Below are 21,163 nucleotides of genomic sequence, written 5' to 3' on the forward strand. Positions count from 1 at the left end.
TATTTATGAGAGCAGTAACAGTAAAGGCACTATTGTTGGAATAACCCGTTAGTGTAATTAATTCAGATTAGTTCAATTAGTGAGGAGTGAGTGTTCCTCATGAGCTCGTAAAAGTTAACATGTTGTGCTTTTGTTTTTGTGTATTATCATTTTTAATTTGGTCATTTTAATTTCTGCTTTAAAATAGTAATCAGTTGTTTTATGTTTAGAATGTAATGTTTGTATTTTAGCCCTTTTTGCTATAATAATGTAGGTCTACATACATTCACCATAACTAAAACTAATATATATGAATTCTTTCTAAATTGTATTTATACATTATACATACAGACATCTGCATCAAACAACATAAATAAAAATGCACTGTTTGTCTAATCTTAACACTCTTAAAAGGATAGTTCACCCAAAAATTCTGTCATCATTTACTCACCCTCAAGTTGTTCCAAGCCTTGCATGAGTTTCTTTCTTCTGTTGAACACACAAAAATATATATTTTGAAGAATGTTGGTAACCAGACAGTTGACGGTAGCCATTGTCTTCCATAGTAAAAAAATAATAATAATACAAAGGAAGTCCATTTTGACTAAGGAGAGGTAAAAAAGTTTTTTTAAACTACATATTTTTTGGTACGAAAATGAAACATTACAAAAAGTACACCATTTATTTTTTTCAGATTTAAAAAAAAAAAAAAAATGTAATAGATATAACCATTTAATCTACATTGTTACACCCTTTGCCTTCAGGTCCGTTTTGAGTGAACTTATGAAACACGTGAAATTATGCGGGTTATCCATCTATTAGTTGGATTTGTCTCAAATTACTTCTGTTAAATATATTTAGACTCTTTCCTACAGTCACATGCACATTTTTTCCTTCCCACTGGTCCTGTGTTTTGTTTCTAAACATGCTTGCACACGCACACATACAATAATTCTGAAATTAAAATAAAATGATATTTAAAATGAATGTCTGTTTGTATATAAAAATTTCATAGACCAAATAGCCTAAATTTAAAAAAAGGAAAGAGTGAACACATTTCACTCTGCTGCCACCTGATGAACTATTGCAGCATGAAAAGAAGATTCAGGCTGTTTATCATCTTTTTATTTTTCTTTGTTTATGCAAGTAAAATAAATATATTGTTTGAAAACAATTCAGAGTAGTACTGATGTTGGTTTGTTAGCAAAAGTTGTTAGGATTTTTTTTTTTGTTGATGGCCAATGAAAAAGTTTCCAGTAGTGAGGATGTGAGGTTCTAAAGGCAAAACACAAATTTTTAATTTTGTGTTTGAAAAATAACAGATTTGAGGGTTAGATCCACTTCCCATGAACCAGTACCAGATAGGACAAAGGTTTACATAGTCGTCCTTCAGGAGTATCAGTTAAAGCAATTGGATAAGTTAACTTCAGATTGATGATAAGATCATCATGCAAGGGGCATGGGCGCACCTGTGCTTATTTTCCGATGGTAAAAACAAATTATATAGGCTATATTGTTGTATTACTTATCAATATATTGTTAACATTTTACAAAAGTCTAACTCAAATGCGATTACGGGGGGTTTTGACCAGCGAATGAGTGCAAATGTGCTTTTTGTCATTAAAATGGCGCCGGCGGCATCACATTACATTTTCATTAACGGGTTACAAACTAGTTTGTTATAGCTATATGGGCGCTCAGTTTTTCTTGTTGTAAAATACATTTGGCCAAAATCTCATTTTATAAAAGATGATAATGCTACTGTATGCACAGGCTATTTAAGTGTAGGCTATGTATTGGCTATGACTATGGCAAATGCTAGACCTCTCTCTCAGGTCTCACATGTCTCAGTCAGACATCAAATAAATAAAATATGAGCCTTTATAGACATAGTGTTTAGTACTTATTCAAACAACAAGATATTTGTTTACCCTTGCAAACCTTCAGCTGCTGTCTGCTGTGCGGCATAGAGGGGGCGGAGTTATCAGGTTTACTGACAGTTTGAGGATCGAACAAGATTTACACAAGCTCTTTTTAAAAACTTTCTTAGGCTAAATATTTGTAAAACAGACAGACAGACGTAAAGGGTGAACAAAAGCATTGATTTATAAAAAATAAAATAAAAACACCACCAAAAAAAAGGGCACTTCGGAGTTTAAGGGCAAAAAGGGAATGTGCGCTGCACAGGTTGAGCCCTACCTGTGCACGTGCCTGTCCCTTGTAATACATAAAAATAAAAGAATAAAAACTAGGCTATGTTTCTGTTGCATTTCTTGGTCTGTTTGGACCCTGTGGAATATAAGCTTATAAAACATAACTTAATATTTTTGAACTAAAACCATCTGATCAGTAACTTCTCATTAATGAGTGAATGCACAGTTTTTTTTTTTTTTTTTTAAGTGTTGAATGTTACCATGTTTTTACCATGACATTACTTAATTTAACCCCTTTTTATTAATGAAAAAAATAAGAAATTCTTTGAAATTATAAATGTTACAAGAACTAGCAAAAACCAGTGTGATGCCTGAAAACTGATAGATTACAAAATAATTCTGCTGATAGATTTCTTCCAAACAGATCACATGTTGCACGATGTAGTGAACTGCTGCATACTTGTACGTAGCCTACATGTACTCTGTTCCTCCAAACACCTCCAGTTTTATTCTACTTTCTCTCTTTGTTGTTGTCATTTGTTGATTTTTTTAAAATCTATTTGGTTTATTTTGCATTGTCCCCTTATACCTTTTACATTTACATTTATTCCTTTAGCAAACACTTTCATTTGAAGGCATTTTAAATGAGGAATGCTACAACAAAAGCGATTAAGCTTCTTACCAAATAACTAATAACCATTGTTAAAATAATTATATAGCTTACTTTTAAATTATATTAAAGCTTCTGCTTAGAAGTAATGCCATAAGTGGTCAGCTTCAAGAGACATGGCATATAATTAATTCAATTAAAATTATTGTCCAATGAATTATTTTTTAATTAATGCATTTTTGTTCAGTGAACAAAAGTGACAGTAAATACATTTATAATGTTACAAAATATTTACTTTTCAAATAAATGCTGTTCTTTTGAACTTTATATTCATCAAAGAAAGAATTCTGAAAAAACAAACAAAAAAACAATTGTTTACACAAAAGAGGATCAAATCAGTAATGATGCTGAAAATGCAGCTTCACCACCACAGGAATAAATTACATTTTATAATATATTAATATAGAAAAAAAGTTTTTTTTTTATCAAATAAATGCAGCCTTGGTGAGCATAAGAGACTTCTTTCAAAAACATTATATTTTACAGACCCCAAACTTTTGAATGGTAGTGTACAATACCAAATACAAAAAAAAAATAAGTGTATGAAAAAAAACAATATGAAATGGTCAATTGTGATTTCATGGCCACACAAAACCATTAAACTTCTTTAGTCTTGTCATACTGTAAATATTACATTACCTGTTTTTCAGCACTGATGAAACTCCAGAGGTCTTGATTGAATGTCTTTCATTAGACTCTCTACCAATAAATGGTTATGTGATGTCACTGCAAGAAAAAAAGTATTTTTTTAATAAAAAATAAAAATAAAATAGCAAGCACTGGAAGGACATAATTTTATGTCACACATTGTGTACAAATATGATTCACCCCACTGAAAAGGGGAAATAAAATTGTAGTTGTTTTGCAGTTGCTCAGACCATAGTTTCATGCACTTTATTAATGAGAGTCACCGGGTGGTTATCAGATTTTGATGGGTGTGTTTTGTTCTTTCTAAGTTCCATTGCATCTGTAACACACCTTTGGTTTAGTCTGCCCATCTAGTTAATGATCATTGAGCTGGATTGGCTTTTGTCCATTCTGGTTGGTGGTTTAAACATCAGGCCAGATAAGACTCTGGTCATCACCAGTATCACTTATATTCATCCAATGAGAGTGAGGAAGGCTTTCATTTCCCCCTGTCTTACTCTACAGTATCAGCACAGGCAGAGGTAGAGCTACCCGAAGCTCCTGACGTCCTCCTGCCTTCATCTCTCCACTGGAACTAACACTCCTCATACACAGAAAAGCAAAGACTTAGGAAGAGAAATGTATTCCCAAAGAAAGGGCTGGGAATGGTCCGTTACATTGTTGTCACTTGCTGTTTGCGTGGTAAGTCTTCACTTGTCATATTTTGTATATCTAAATCATCTGAATGGCAGAATCATACTACAAAATATCTGAAACGGGCTGCTTTAAATATTGAAATAGCAAAGTGAAGAGTTTTGTCTTCCACAAGTCTCCTTTATATGCAGGATAGGGATCAATAGTATAAGTTGAGGTCATACTTATTTGTTTCATTTTCCGAAGTAGAAAATTGATCCACAAATAAATGTGAAGCATTTCATAATAATGAGATATTGAAATATGTCTGGAATTTTGACCATACAAAATCGTCTGTCAGCATGTGGAGAATGAATATTGTCTATAAATGAAAAATGATAATTCCACGTTTAAACATTCATGCCCATGGTTTTTGCTGATGGATTCTGGTTATCATTAAATTCAGAACAGTTGGCGTTATGCTTTTTCCAACGATACCCATCCAGACTCCGCCACCTCTAGCTTCATTAAAAGTTTTCTTGCTATAACTGTGGTACAAAATATGATTGGTTGATTGGTCAGAGGCATTTGCAAAAGTTTAAAATCTGTTTGCATGAAACACAATACATTTATCAATGTATGCTTGGTAATCTCATTTGATTTATTTGTGTATTTGTTTGTAATTTTTGTGAATCACTTTAGATTTATTTGTGGATCCATTTTTGTGAATATGAAACAAATAGCACATTTGATCACATCCACACTTTTTCTCACTGTGGAATGTGTGTGAGCCAGAGTGTAGATACTTCTGAAAATGATTTGTTACAAATTGTAAAGAAAACATTTAATTTCCTTTCATTGTCATTTTTTGAATAAAAAAAAAATAAATAAATACATTACCATTCAAAAGTTTGTGGTTAGTAATTAATACTTTTATTCAGTAAGGATGTATTAAATTAAACTGTTGCTTTATATATTTATATATAATACAATGAATCCTGAAAAAAATATTTCGACAAAAAAATTAAGCAACACTGCTTCGAACATTGATAATAATAATAAATGTTTTTTGAGCAGCAAATCAGCATATTAGAATGATTTCTGAAGGATCATGTGACTGAAGACTGGAGTAATGATGCTAAAAATTCAGCTTTACCATTATATTAAAACATTTCTTTTAAATTGTAATTACATTTTGACTTTAGCATAAGAGATTTCTTTCAAAAACATTGAAAAATCTTTGATGTAAATGCAGGCAAGAAACTGAACTCAGCAGGAAAAATCCTTATTGTAGAGTTCTGAGTGCTAAAGATTCGATACAGATCTACTGTATAAGACACTTGACTAAACTACATATTGTTACATCCCTATCTATGTTATATCTCTGTCTTTTGCAGGTTCTCACCGGTGCTCAGCATGAACCAGGCTACTGTTCGTTTTATGAGGACTGTGGCAAAAACCCTGGTGTGGTGGGGTCTCTTATTCCCCCTAGGGTACCCTGTAAGGACTACAGAAAAGCCGTTAATGTGACGGGAGACCACTATGCACTTTTCAAATCTGTATGCCCAATGTTTGCCAACGGTGATGGTGAAACACTGGGCTGCTGCTCCATCAGGCAGCTCACAGCTCTACAGAGCAGCCTGACGCTGTCCAAAGCCGTGCTGATCCGATGCCCATCCTGCGCAGAGAACTTTGCACATCTCCACTGTGCCACCACCTGCAGTCCCAACCAAAGTCAGTTGTTAACAATCACCAAAACTGCGAACATCATGCAGCCATCTGGCATTGTCAAGGAAGCTGTGGTAGGTTACGAGGCTTACATATCCACCAACTTCTCAGATGCTTCGTTTAGATCCTGCAGAAATGTACGAATCCCAGCCACCGGAGGGTTCGCTATTGCCACGATGTGTGGCCGCTATGGTGCGACTCTGTGTACACCGCAACGCTGGTTAGATTTCCAGGGTGACTCAAGCAACGGACTGGCTCCTCTGGATATTAATTTCAGGCTCTTGCCAGAAGGACAGACCGCTGGACTCCCACAAGGAGCGTTTCCGTTTGCAGGAAGAGCATTGAATTGCAACGAGATGACACCTACAGGGGGTGAGGCCTGTTCCTGTCAGGACTGTGAGCAATCTTGTCCAGCTGTACCACCGCCACCACCTTTACCAAAACCATTCATGATTGGTAGACTTAACGGCGTCCTTGTCATCTGTATCACAGTCTTTGCCTGCATCTTTTTCCTTTTTATGTGTTACGTAGTTTTAGAGTGCACCACCTACTACCAAAAGTCAAGGAGCGCTCGGAAGGACAAGAGCACCACGGACCAAAACGAAAATGAGATTAACCATAAAATCAGTCCTAAAGATGTTACGTGCTCTGACAGAGCCAGTCTTGCCACTCAGGACTTCCTAGGGTCTCTTTTCCAGACCTGGGGAACGATTATGGCACGGTATCCTCAGTTTGTGCTTCCGGTCTGCCTTGTGGTTGTGATAGTATTCACAGTGGGAATAAAAGACATAGAACTGACCACAGATCCTGTCCAGCTCTGGTCAGCACCCCAAAGTCGTGCCATGCGTGAGAAGGACTTCCATGATACACATTTTGATCCATTTTACCGCACCAATCAGCTGATCTTGACCGCTCCAGACCGGCCCAGCCACTACTATGACTCCTTACTCTTTGGCAAACAGAACTTCAGTGGCATCATCTCTAAAGGTAAAACTTCCTGTTGTTTCACTTGTTAGTCAAAATAATTAGTTTGATGGCTACACAATCAATCAAAAAAAAGAATTGTGATTACCAATAAGGTTGTCAAAAATGAACTCATTGTGAAACGTGTCAAAAGTATTACGCATACTATTTAGATCTAGAGAAGTAGCGACAGATCTCTTCCGTATTGTAATGTACAATGGATTATCGAAAAAAGAAAAAAGGTGTAGGATGGGTTCTATCCATCAGTTGTTGATTGAATGGAGATAGATCTGAATGTGAGCTTGCAGTCCATTGTACCACATGACTGCAAAAGTCCAGCATACTGTACTTCACCGGTGAGAATATCACTGGAAAAAGTTTTTGCTCATAGCTTTCTGTATATAATCCATTCACAATTGGAATAACCACTGTGAAGTTGGGATGTGTAGCCTTAGCCTCAAGCAGTCCTAATGAGTGTTTTATGTAGCAATGCTTTCATTTTTGAGAATTTTCTGTTCTCCTGAATCTTAGGTTTCAGTCATTCAAATATAGGCTTACTATATTTGTTTCTATAAGTATGTTTCTTTCTCACAGATTTGATCATAGAGCTGCTGGAGCTTCAGCAGAAAATCCAGGCAATTGAATTCTGGTCAGATGATCTAAACCGAACTGCAAGCCTTAAAGATGTTTGCTATGCGCCACTCAATCCAGACAACCCCTCTTTAACAGACTGTGCTGTCAACAGTCTACCGCAGTACTTCCAAAATAGCTTGGACAACCTAAACGCCAAAGCAAACATGACCGAGCTCGGCGTGACTAAGGAGGTGGATTGGAGGGACCATTTCATCTACTGTGTAAAGTAAGTCACATGTCCATATCTGTAGTTGTTACATTACCTTAGGAACATTTCCAGGTTTTTGAAGTTCCACTGAACAAGTTGTTGTTTCAAGCACTGGGACTTTTCATGTTTTTGAATGCTGGGACTTTCTGCAGTTTACATCATAAACTGCATCAACTGACTCTTTATGAGTCAGTCATTTAATCATTATTGCTCACCGATTGATTCAAATACATGATTCATTCAGGAACGAAATAAGAACTGGTTCAATTCAGAATTCTGTAGCATACTCTTCTCTTAAGCTAATACGTACTACTACTACAATATAAAATATTTTATATTAATATAACTAATATATGCTAGTATGCTACTCCGAATTCAGTCACAGTCTTTATGACATACTCGCATACTCTGAGTAGGTACTTCTTTTAAATAAGTTTTTAAAAATAAATGTTTTAGTAAGAATGTGTATGAATGTAATCCAAATGGATGAAATACTACTTTCCTTATATTGTCATTGTCATCTGACCTACCAGAATTAGTTGTGTCACTAATCCTCTTCTATGGCCTCATGGCATACTTTGTGTTTTATGACTACTGTGAATTTGAACACTACTCTTTTATATACTGTTTTTGCCAACTATATAGTATAGTTAAGTCTATATAGCATGCATATTCGTTGAAGCCAGAGACTGGCTACTATATAGCATACTACTACTATAATATAAAATAAATAATAAGAGTAGTATGGTATTTCGAATGAAGACTTTATGAGAGAGTCATTGAATCGTTCGCTCAACCAATTTCATCATTCAAAATCACTGAATCATTCAGGAATGAAACAGCACCTATTGAGCTTCTTTTAGAAACAATGTTTTTTTGTTGCCGCAAAAATAGACAAAGTAACTCCAAACAATATCACACATAACATAATTACATTCTGCTCGCCCACAGCTCTCCATTATCATTTAAAGACATCACAGCTCTTGGCATGAGTTGCATGGCAGACTATGGCGGTCCTGTCTTCCCCTTCCTGGCTGTAGGAGGATATGAGGGTAAGGCACAAAACTGTCTGCTAGCATCTCATCTTTGTTTAAAGATTTACTGAGCTGACGTTCAGCTTTCCATTACATTTTCAGATGAGGCATACACCATTGCTGAGGCCCTGATCCTCACCTTCTCCCTGAACAATTACGCACGATCCGACGTTAAATTTAAGGTGGTTCAACAGTGGGAAAGCATGTTCCTCAAAATTGTCCAGGAATATCAGAAAAACACAAGCACAAACTTCACATTTGCCTACATGGCTGAGGTGAGATTCTGGATGACCATATGCTGTATAGATCAAAGATGCCAGTGTTTAACAGTCTCATAATCGAACAATCTGGTGCTCCTCAGAGGTCTTTGGAAGATGAGATTAACAGAACGACTGCAGAGGATATCCCCATATTCATGATAAGCTATGCTGTCATCTTCCTCTACATTGCTGTGGCTCTTGGGGAATATTCGTCCTGGAAGCGTATCCTGGTGAGTGAGTAACGGAGTGGTTAATAGCTTACTGGGAATTTCCTAATTTCTGATAACAGGGAATAAAGGAAGAAGCATTTATTTTCTCAAAATGAAGGCCTAATGGAAACTCAACATAAACTGTTCTGAGCAATTCAAATGATACATTCTGGATTTCAAAAACTAAGTCACATACCTATATTTTAAATATTTTCCGTTTTTAATGACTTTTTCTCCAAATATTTCACATTTGTTTCTCAGTTGATATAGTATGGAGGTAATAAGCTTAGTTTATAGATTGAGGTTTATCTCCACTTTCCAAAAGTATTTCAGATAAACTATCCATAGTTTGACAATTAAATATATTCTAATGCTGCTTCTACAAACCATGGTTGTATGGTTGTCTTCTTAGGTAGACTCAAAGTTCTTGGTCGGACTGGGTGGTATTCTGGTCGTCGGCTGCTCTGTCTTGGCCTCAATGGGTTTCTATGCCTGGATTGGGGTTCCGTCCTCACTGGTCATTCTGCAGGTGGTGCCCTTCCTCGTGCTTGCTGTGGGAGCTGATAACATCTTCATTTTGGTTTTAGAATATCAGGTATGTTTCTTTCTTCATTCTGTTTTTCTTTGTAACTTATCTTTCTGACATACTTTCTAGGGGCCAGCTTTAAATGGTGAATCAAATCACTTTATTTCACTTACAGACTTCTTTTACAGTTCTTAGTTTTATACAGTATCGTTCAAATGTTTGGGGTTTGGTTTTGTTTCTGTTTTTTAAAGAAATGTATACTTTTATTCTGCATGGATACATTCAATTAAAATAAATGTGCAAAAAAAGCAGTACAACAGTTTTAAACTGTGATAATAATATAACATATTTATTGTGCATCAAATCATCATATTATAATGACTTCTGAAGGATCATGTGACACTGAAGACTGGAGTAATGATGCTGAAAATTCAGCTCTGCCATCACAGGAATAAATTATATTGTTAAATATTCAAATAGAAAACAGTTATTTTGAATTTTAATAATATTTCGCAATTCTGTTTTTGATCAAATAAATGCAACCTTGTTGAGCATTACAAAAATAATCTAAAAAAATCTTACCAACCCCAAACCTTTAAATGGTAGTGTATATCCATCCATCTATCCATCCATCCATCCAAATACACATACATATACATAAATATACAGTACATATACATACACATACATGCATAAATATATATACATGCATACATATATTAGAAATAGAAGATATTACTTTGTCTCCACTACTGACTATAACTTCATAAACCACGCTTTTTTTTTTTTTTCTGTCTTTTCCATGTTGAATCTCAATCAGAGAGATATGCGCAGACCAGGAGAGCAGAGGGAGGAACATATCGGGAGAGTTCTTGGAAATGTGGCTCCCAGCATGCTCCTTTGCAGTTTGTCTGAATCTGTTTGTTTCTTCCTGGGTGAGAATTTCCCACTAATCTTTAACTCTGATTCATCCCATAAAACACAAGAACAAGAGAAATTGTATTTTTATACAATTATTGATAGAAACGAGGAACATTTATTAAATTGCCTGAACTTTACTCACATGTGCATGTCAGCGAAACATAAAGCATCAGATATGTACCACCCTAATTAAATAGAGATATGATTGATGTATAGTGGCAATAATGTACTTTGAATGAGTCATATATAATGCAGTCAATGGGTTCAGATTAATTCCATGTACGAGTAAACACACCCTCATTGTCTCTTTACAGGTGCTTTGAGCACTATGCCGGCGGTGAAGTCGTTTGCCCAATACGCGGCATTGGCTGTGCTCATGGACTTCATTCTACAGATGACTGCCTTTGTGGCTCTGCTCTCACTTGATGCTCGACGACAAGATGCAAACCGCTGTGAGATAGCTTGCTGTGTTACTGTGACAACTCCACACCCATCCAAACCCAACCAGGGCATCCTGCTCCCATTAATGAAAAAATACTACGCCCCTGCACTGCTCAACCCTGTCAGCAGGGTAATAGTGGTACGTTCCTACTTTACAGTATTATGGTTTCTTTAACTACAGTCATTTTATGATTTTTATTACAATTGCTACTTTTCAAATGTCTTTTATTTATATATTCAATGGATTTACCTTTATCCCAGTTCTAGACTTTCAGTCATAAAATATGAAAATTCATCATAAAGATATAAAATTAAACAACTTGTAAAAAAATATTGTGTTAACACTTAAAGCCTTTATGTATAATGCATTATAAAGGTATTCATAATATACTTTATAATGCATTAAATCTTTTCATAAAGCAATCATTATTTTTATATTTGCAGATTCCTTGTTACATCTGAAAGTGGTTGTCGTGTTTTAATGCTTTCTAAAGGTTTAACAATGAATATATATGTATTATAACTGTGGTTACAATTATTTATATTGACCATACAAGACATAATTAATGCATTAAAATACTTTTATAATGAATCATATATAAAGGCTTTAAGTAAAGTTTTATAATTTATATACATTTTACAAGTTCCTCAGCTGTCCTTGGCCTGATTTCCAACACAACCAACAATTTTGCCCACTAATAAAAGTTATTAAAAGCTATAATTTTCTCAAAATGTTCATTCATTTCATTTTACTATTTTTAGGCTACATAAAAATATGAAATCAACCTTAACAGAATAAAGGAATCAGACATTTTATTCCAGTATAAATGTAAATTAAAAAAGTAAAACAAGTGTCCATTGTTTAAAACACTAGAATTTCATGCATATCTTTCAAAAAAAAAGATGGTATGGTGTGTGTTTTTTTTGTTCTTTACATGCTTTTATATAATACAATTAGTAATAGTTTAATATCATGATGTCTTGTTCTCTTAGATGGTGGTGTTCCTTGTGATGTTCTGTGCCTCTGTGTTCCTCTTGTTCAATGTAAAAGTGGGCTTAGATCAGGAACTGTCCATGCCAACTGTAAGTACAGAAGTTTATTTAACACACCAATAAAAATACATGAGCAAATATGCCAAAATGCCAATTAAAAACACTTTCAGTTATTCAATAATTAGTTACCGTGTTGTCTCTCTCTTCCCCTGTGTGTAAATATTACCAGGATTCCTACATGTTGGACTACTTCGCATACCTCAATAAGTATTTTGAGGTTGGCGTGCCGACGTATTTTATCACGACCAAAGGGTTCAATTTCACCAGTGCGGAGGGCTTAAATGCAGTGTGTTCTAGTGTGGGATGTGACCAGTTCTCTTTTACCCAGAAGATCCGATACGCCACTGAGTACCCTGACCGGTGAGCACTATATATCTCCCCTTTATATCTCCACTATAAGTCTTTCTGCTTTCAGTGAACTAAAAATGTGATTTGGTGTTCTGCACTCCTCTACTCTTTACCTTACTTTGCATCACATCAGACCTTGAACTTACAGATTTGTGTTATCGATCTTGAAAGTCCACAGTGACACGGTCCTGGCAAGATACTATTATTAGTGTTTGAGAATTATACAATGAAATGACTATGACAAAAAAGCTTTATCACTTCTACCTCTTAGTATTCTTTGAATACTGCCTCTGCAGTCATTCTAATTATAATGTTAGAATAGAGATAAAGATCTTTATAATACTGGTAAAGAGCCAGATAAATTATGAGCTATGGCTTTACTACCATACAAAAGTTTGGGTGTTGAGATTTTTCAGTCTCTTTTGCTTACCAAGGATGCAGTTATTTGATCAAAAAACAGTAAAACATAACAACTTTTCTATTTGTTGTTTTTTTTCCATTTTAATATATTTTTGTGATGGCAATGCTGAATTTTCAGAATCATTACTTAATTAATCATTAAAAATATTGAAAATAGTTGTGCTGCTTCATTACACACATACATTTTTACAAAATACGAGGAGTTCAAGTTCACAAAATCACAATCTCGCTGATTGCTCTAGATCTTATTTGGCTGTCCCAGCATCCTCCTGGGTGGATGATTATATTGATTGGCTGAACCCTGGATCCAAATGTTGTCGTATCTATACAACTGGCCCAAACAATGGAACATTTTGTCCTGCCAATGAGAGTAAGTGTTTATGTATAAATTACCAGTTAACTATTAAAGCTTTTATGTTTATGTATAACAAATGTAAATTTTAAACTTTTTGACAGCGGGTTTTTTTACGTGTACCGAGAAGTGCATGAAAAACCCCGAAGATGGGGTTCTGCGGCCTAGTGTTGAAGAGTTTTACAGATTCCTGCCAGACTTTCTGAGCAACAGACCTGACCTTCAGTGTCCAAAAGGGTAAGAAATGCTACTACATCTGGTCATCTGAAGGACTGAATAGAAGCTTTGAATGTTTAGAATAAAACACGTCCATGGTTATAGCGTATTTACTAAAAATGTTTTTATTTCATTTACAGTGGTTTGGGAGCTTATGATAAAGCTGTAATTAGAGACAATGAAACTGGGGAAGTAATAGGTGAGATACATCAATTTGTACATGTAACATTTTGAAACTGTCGTTTTTTTAAAAGCTAAAAAGACGCTAAGCTACAATGGCTACAACAGTTCTCAATTCGTTATACACGTCAACTCACATCCTTATGGTAGTTGAAGCCCTTATTTGGTGAATTGTTCACAATGTTTGAGGTATGACTGTAATTTGTTATAGAATAAAATGTGACGAAGCCACAGACTCTATTTTACTCATAAACTGAAAACTGCTAATTCTTTTCTAGGTTTTTAAGGCCTACAAACAGCTCATTTAAGACACATTTAAGTGTTTCAGTCTATTCACAATTTATCATGACATCTTTCCATTTACAGCTTCTCGGTTCATGGCCTACCACACTCCTCTGGTCAACTCGCAGGAGTACACGGCTGCGCTGAAAATGGTCAGAGAACTGGCGCGTAATATCACGCTGACCATGAGGCAAATCCCCGGCACCTCTCCTGACTTTGAGGTCTTCCCTTACACGTAGGTGTCGTCTTCTAATCCTCCCTTATCTTACCATCCTCACCCTTGCTGTTTCTTCTACGGGATAAGATAAGAAGCGATAATCAGGAAATGTAATGTTATTGAATGATAACGCGTCCTTGAGCTACTTCATAAATTGCAAAACTACATCACGAAATCCTTGAGCTACTTGATACATTTCTTCCATTTCCAGGATAGAACAGGGATGTCACGCATCTATTTGAAAGGGTCATGAAACCCTAAAACACATCTCTTTTTTGAGATGTTAACAGATATGTGCTGGTGGCATTAATGAAATCAATGAAAACAGCAATACCACTCATTATGTTTATTATTAAAATAAATGTCTTTTTTTCCTAATTTTTCTGAGCCATTTCCTCCTTCGTGTTAAAAGTCATGAAAAGTGATATATGCGTAAATTCTGAGTGGTGATTGGTGGCTCACTTGGTGCCCTATCTAATTATATTGAATGTGCACTTGTAGAGTACTTCAGATCTTCATAGTATATTTTTAACTAACTCTACTTGCTTTTAATATATTGTTAATGAAATAAAAGGCCTCTCAAGTGTACTTTAAAGAGATTTTTCAACTTTCATGACTGTTACTTGACACAATTAAATACACTTTTAAAAAGTGCACTTGTAATAATGACAAATTAAAAGCTTTACTTTAAAGTACATTTTAAATCATTGTTTTTTTTTTGTGGTGCTTTAAAGAAGTACTGTACACTTATTTTGATGTTTACAAACATATGGTAAAGCACATGTAAAGTACTTGATTTAAATTTTAACTGTAGTATGTTATTCAATATTACATTTAAAGTTAAAAAATATTTTAAATGTACTAAATTGCAACTTCATTATTACAAATGTGTATTTATAAATACATGACATACATATTTCATTAGAAATGACATTAAAATATATTTTAGTTTGCATAAATGCTTGTCAGTACATTCGGCAGTACACTTTAACCATATTTCAGAGACAATAAGTAATTATGAAATTGCATTTAAAGATGTTCTTAAGTCCTACTCAAGAATGTCAAAAAGCATTCTTAAGTTCAACTAATTGCATTGTAATATACATTTAAACTATGTTGCCATTAAGTAAATGGCATGCAGTTAATTGTGCAAAAATTACATTTAGTTCCCACTTAATATTATTCTTTTAAAGTATATCATATCCATAATAACAGCTCTTTTTAAAAGTATGCTAAAGTGTACTTCTTTCACAAGGGTGTCCAAGATAAAATATGGCCAAAGAAAAAAAAGTTCTTAGTTCTTAATACAAGTAAAAGACATGCGTTAAAGTTTTCATTAAATGCACAAGAAGAACCAGGTTCAAAAATCTCTGTGCCCTGACTCTGTGATCTTTCATTTCGCAGTGTGACGTACGTGTATTACGAACAGTACCTGACCATCGTGAATGAGGGTCTGTTCAACATTGCCTTGTGTCTTCTCCCCACATTCGTTGTGTGTTGCATCCTGCTCGGCATGGACTTGAGATCAGGCTTTCTGAACCTGCTCACCATAGTGATGATCACTGTGGATACGGTTGGCGTCATGACGTTGTGGAGTATCGATTTCAACGCTGTGTCGCTTATTAACCTTGTGACTGTGAGTGTGTCGGAGAATGTTTGCATTTCATAAAACCAATGACAGTGTCATTAGCAATCCCTGACATTATTAACGCACGGTTTGTTTTGCAGGCTGTTGGTATATCGGTGGAGTTTGTATCTCATATAACACGCTCATTTGCTCTCAGCATTGCCCACACAAAGGTGGAAAGAGCAAAGGAAGCCACAGCGAACATGGGCAGTGCTGTGAGTACCAGAACAACAAAGATGCTAGACTTGATGAATCTGTGCTCAGCTATGCTATTCCAGTCTAGTTGTGGTGCCATTACATATGTCTATGTTCTCTTTTCCAGGTGTTTGCTGGAGTTGCAATGACCAACCTACCTGGAATCATAGTTTTGGCATTTGCTAAAGCCCAGCTCATCCAGATCTTCTTCTTCAGACTCAATCTGGTCATCACTCTACTCGGCATGGTCCATGGCCTCATATTTCTGCCTGTTCTGCTCAGTTTCTTCGGTATGTTGCAAAAATGACTGCAAGCGCATAACTACATAATCAGTCTTTATGTCATTGGTGCTTAATCAAGTTCAAAAAGACTAATTCTAATTCTAAACAAAGGCTATGTTCAGACTCACCTGGCTTCAAGAGGCACGGTAGCTACTGATGCTGGAGACTAGGGTCTTTATCATCATTGTTAATGCGTCCGCTTCCCGAAATCGAGTTTGAAACAAGCTTGGAACGGGTCGAGTAGGACCTAGCAGCAACCTTGCGGTCTCTCTCTTGAATCCAACATGGAAGTGACTTAAACTGCAATTCACTGACTGGCCTCTAGAGACAGGCTCCAAAAGAGAGTCAATCCAAGCCTGATCTCATGGCAATCCGTATGAATTCTACGAGGTGGCTAATTCGTACAAATTCATCCGACCTCACTCGTACGAATTAGTAAGATTTTTGCTAAATCGTACATATTTTACGAATTGCCCAATTCGTATGAATTCATACGAATGACCTACCCCTGACCCCGCCCCTAAACCTACCCATCACGTGGGTTTAGACAAATCGTATAAATTCGTACGAGTGAGGTCGGACGAATTCGTACGAATTGGTCGTGAGATAGCGTTAGTCAATCCCATGTTAATATGCCCAACTTTACAGCAGAAAACATGTTTACAGCCCTGTACAAAGTGGTTTTGGTCTATATAGCTGATTTTGCCCTTCAAGACAACTGTGAGGGGGGTGGATTTTTTTATAACTTATCCATTAAAATTATATCAAGCCTTCAATTTCTGCATAATTAAGGGCGTGGCCACTTTGAGTGACAGGTGGATTGCCGCTGCTGTCACTATTAGCCGTTTGTCTGCTGTTTGTTAGCCGTCACGTCACCTCAGCTAATCTCGCCTCTTTGCCTATTTTCGGTTATCCGTGAGTGACGCGCCGCCAAGATGGCGACGGCCATTAATGGTTTTAAAAGAGGTTTCTTATGCTCATCAAGGCTGCATTAATTTGACCAAAAAATACAGTAAAACCGAAATATTATTAAATGTTATTACAATATAAAATAACAGTTTTCTTTTTGAATATATGATCAAATGTAATGTATTCCTCCGATGGCAAAGCTGAATTTTCTAAATTATTACTCCAGTCTTCAGTGTCAAATGATCCTTCAGAAATCATTATAATATGCTGATTTGCTGCTCAAAACGATTCTTATCATTATCAATGTTGTAAACTGTAGTGTTGCTTAATATTTTTGTGGAAATCAAGATAAATCTTTTTCAGGATTCTTTGATGAATAGAAAGTTCAAAAGAACAGCATTTTGTAATTGAAATCTTTTGTAACATTATAAATATCTTTACTCTCACTTTTGGTTAATTTAATGCATGCATTCTTGCTTAATAAAACTAAAACTAACACTAATTTATTTTAAAAAAAAATCTTACTGACCCTAAACGGTTGCGTAAATGAGATAACTAGACACCAATTGCTGAATTAAATGCATTTTAAAGAGGTCATCTTACAACAATGTAGCACACCACTGTTTGAATTTAGAAAAACTGTATTCAAGACACAGCATAGCATTTTTAAAATATTTGTACATTTGTGTTGTACTTGCAGCTGAGCTACAGTACATACAAATAAAACAGTATTATTAAATCTAAATAGTGCAAATAAAGTGTGTAAGAAAAGAGAAAATACATAGTGTAACTGATGAAGAAATATAAAAGGGATCATGTTAAAAAATAAAAATGATACAGTCCAAACTATATGCAGTACACTAGTATTCAATTCCAAAACCTGAACAAACCAAACACTTTTGTGTGTGCTTCTTTGTATATATTGTGTTAGAATTTGGAAAAAGAGAACAAAATTGTATATACAGTGAGGAAAATAAGTATTTGAACACCCTGCTATTTTGCAAGTTCTCCCACTTAGAAATCATGGAGGGGTCTGAAATTGTCATCGTAGGTGCATGTCCACTGTGAGAGACATAATCTAAAAAAAAAAATCCAGAAATCACAATATATGATTTTTTAACTATTTATTTGTATGATACAGCTGCAAATAAGTATTTGAACACCTGAGAAATGTTAATATTTGGTACAGTAGCCTTTGTTTGCAATTACAGAGGTCAAACGTTTGCTGTAGTTTTTCACCAGGTTTGCACACACTGCAGGAGGGATTTTGGCCCACTCCTCCACACAGATCTTCTCTAGATCAGTCAGGTTTCTGGGCTGTCGCTGAGAAACACGGAGTTTGAGCTCCCTCCAAAGATTCTCTATTGGGTTTAGGTCTGGAGACTGGCTAGGCCACGCCAGAACCTTGATATGCTTCTTACAGAGCCACTCCTTGGTTATCCTGGCTGTGTGCTTCGGGTCATTGTCATGTTGGAAGACCCAGCCTCGACCCATCTTCAATGCTCTAACTGAGGGAAGGAGGTTGTTCCCCAAAATCTCGCAATACATGGCCCCGGTCATCCTCTCCTTAATACAGTGCAGTCGCCCTGTCCCATGTGCAGAAAAACACCCCCAAAGCATGATGCTACCACCTCCATGCTTCACAGTAGGGATGGTGTTCTTGGGATGGTACTCATCATTTTTCTTCCTCCAAACACGTTTAATGGAATTATGACCAAAAAGTTCTATTTTGGTCTCATCTGACCACATGACTTTCTCCCATGACTCCTCTGGATCATCCAAATGGTCATTGGCAAACTTAAGACGGGCCTTGACATGTGCTGGTTTAAGCAGGGGAACCTTCCGTGCCATGCATGATTTCAAACCATGACGTCTTAGTGTATTACCAACAGTAACCTTGGAAACGGTGGTCCCAGCTCTTTTCAGGTCATTGACCAGCTCCTCCCGTGTAGTTCTGGGCTGATTTCTCACCTTTCTTAGGATCATTGAGACCCCACGAGGTGAGATCTTGCATGGAGCCCCAGTCCTAGGGAGATTGACAGTCATGTTTTGCTTCTTCCATTTTCTAATGATTGCTCCAACAGTGGACCTTTTTTCACCAAGCTGCTTGGCAATTTCCCCGTAGCCCTTTCCAGCCTTGTGGAGGTGTACAATTTTGTCTCTAGTGTCTTTGGGCAGCTCTTTGGTCTTGGCCATGTTAGTAGTTGGATTCTTACTGATTGTATGGGGTGGACAGGTGTCTTTATGCAGCTAACGACCTCAAACAGGTGCATCTAATTTAGGATAATAAATGGAGTGGAGGTGGACATTTTAAAGGCAGACTAACAGGTCTTTGAGGGTCAGAATTCTAGCTGATAGACAGGTGTTCAAATACATATTTGCAGCTGTATCATACAAATAAATAGTTAAAAAATCATATATTGTGATTTCTGGATTTTTTTTTTTAGATTATGTCTCTCACAGTGGACATGCACCTACGATGACAATTTCAGACCCCTCCATGATTTCTAAGTGGGAGAACTTGCAAAATAGCAGGGTGTTCAAATACTTATTTTCCTCACTGTAAATACATTTATATATAATGTGTGTGTGTGTGTGTGCGCGTGTGTGTGTGTGCGCATGTGTGTGTGTGCGCGTGTGTGTGTGTGCGTGTGTGTGTGTGCGTGTGTGTGTGTGTGTGTGTGTGTGTGTTAGAACAGGTTTGGATTAAACAAAATGGAACGGTTTTATTAACTTTGAATGAATAAAATTGAATGTCTGTGTTGCTCAGGTCCTGGTGTGAACAACGCACTTCTGCTGCAGATTCAAGAGAAAAAAGCCAAGGAGATGGAGCTCAACAACAAAGCCACATATGACAATGTTAGCTTCGAAAACCACGAGAAATCGAACGGCGAAATCCCCGTAGAGCCTTCGTGTCCAGTAAAGTCCGACATTATCTTCAACACCACCCAAGAACCCACCCAATTGGATATTGCCATATTGTAGCCTAAGACCTCTTACAAACTGCTCTTCCTCTTCCTTCCAGTTCATTTACCTATTACACTGAATTTGCAGTCATGAAAGGCAGACATAAGATTGCCATTACATACACTACTGCATGTAAGCATTGGAGGGGAAAACAACCAACCACATTGAAACTTTCCAAGCAGAATCACCTCATGCTACAGTATTTCAGCTCTATACCTCCTTATGTGGGCTTCTCAATAGCATTGCTGCTATCAACCTGTCCGTCTCCTTCTGAAGATGTTCATGAGCGAGAGCGAGATCGACTTGCCCAGGTCACATATGAGACAAAGTGATATGGATACAAATGAGGAGCTCAATTCCACTGTTTTAGAAATAAGGAAATTACTACAGTAGATGAGAATTATTTTAGTTTTTTATTACGCAATATTTGTTGAATGTTATATTTAATTGTTGTTGTTGTTTAGGTTTTATATTGTCATTTTTGCATGATAGTAATTGTCTTGTTTATAATAGAATAAATAACAAATAACATAGTAGCTCAAATAACACTCCAGTTTAAAGAGTGTCCGCTCTTGTATTGTAAGCATTACTGTAGTAATATTAAATGCACTGTGTGTATTTCTACATTCTGCAAAAATTCATTGAATGTTAAATAGATTTCAACTTTGCATTCAAAGTTTAAACTTACAAAAAAGCACTTTTACGACAGTTTATGACTGTATGATTGTAGGCAAACCCATTTCAGAGGCATTTCATTTTTAATTTTTAAGGACATGTATTACAGTGTAAATATTTAAAAACATGATTGTAATACTTTCAAACACTGTCAAATGGCACATTAAATGAAAATAGTTATATTTCTGTTGCAGGAAATATGAATTAAATAATAAACTATACTGTAATATTGCCTTTTCTCACATGAATACTATCTATCAAGTATTATGTTTAAGCCTGTTATTAAATAAAGCAATAATCCCTATGAAGCAGTGGTTTACAGTGAATTAAGAACATTGTAAGGCCCAACGCGGAGTGGTTAGTCCATAAAAATATTTATTTGGTGTATGTTTGTACACTAGAGTAATTTACAACGGCTTTGAACGCAGCTCAACCAATCAGAATATAATCAAGGAC

General features: G+C 36.0%; 1 protein-coding gene across 1 annotated transcript; it reads left to right on the forward strand.

Annotated features, from left to right (window-relative positions):
- The first annotated feature begins 3,898 nt into the window (after positions 1-3,898).
- Positions 3,899-21,012, forward strand: npc1l1 (NPC1-like 1). The gene is made up of 19 exons (XM_084138809.1): positions 3,899-4,131; positions 5,460-6,777; positions 7,348-7,612; positions 8,546-8,646; positions 8,731-8,903; positions 8,990-9,118; positions 9,510-9,692; positions 10,444-10,558; positions 10,859-11,124; positions 11,979-12,068; positions 12,208-12,398; positions 13,049-13,176; positions 13,263-13,395; positions 13,515-13,573; positions 13,921-14,071; positions 15,458-15,689; positions 15,782-15,895; positions 16,003-16,165; positions 19,836-21,012. Exons 1-19 carry the CDS (start codon positions 4,069-4,071, stop codon positions 20,048-20,050), a joined length of 4,089 nt encoding a protein of 1,362 aa, XP_083994935.1. The 5' UTR covers positions 3,899-4,068; the 3' UTR covers positions 20,051-21,012.
- The last annotated feature ends 151 nt before the right edge of the window (positions 21,013-21,163 follow it).

The sequence above is a fragment of the Abramis brama genome, assembly GCF_963993115.1.
Source record: "Abramis brama genome assembly, chromosome: 16".
Taxonomy (NCBI): Eukaryota; Metazoa; Chordata; class Actinopteri; order Cypriniformes; family Leuciscidae; genus Abramis; species Abramis brama.

What these genes read in the sequence shown, in the direction of transcription:
- npc1l1 (XM_084138809.1), top strand. Translation starts at nt 4,069, where the DNA reads ATGTATTCCCAAAGAAAGGGCTGGGAATGGTCCGTTACATTGTTGTCA. An exon ending in GCCACTGAGTACCCTGACCG is followed by an intron (nt 12,399 to 13,048) that starts GTGAGCACTATA and finishes TGATTGCTCTAG; the next exon opens with ATCTTATTTGGCTGTCCCAG. An exon ending in TTTGAGGTCTTCCCTTACAC is followed by an intron (nt 14,072 to 15,457) that starts GTAGGTGTCGTC and finishes TTCATTTCGCAG; the next exon opens with TGTGACGTACGTGTATTACG.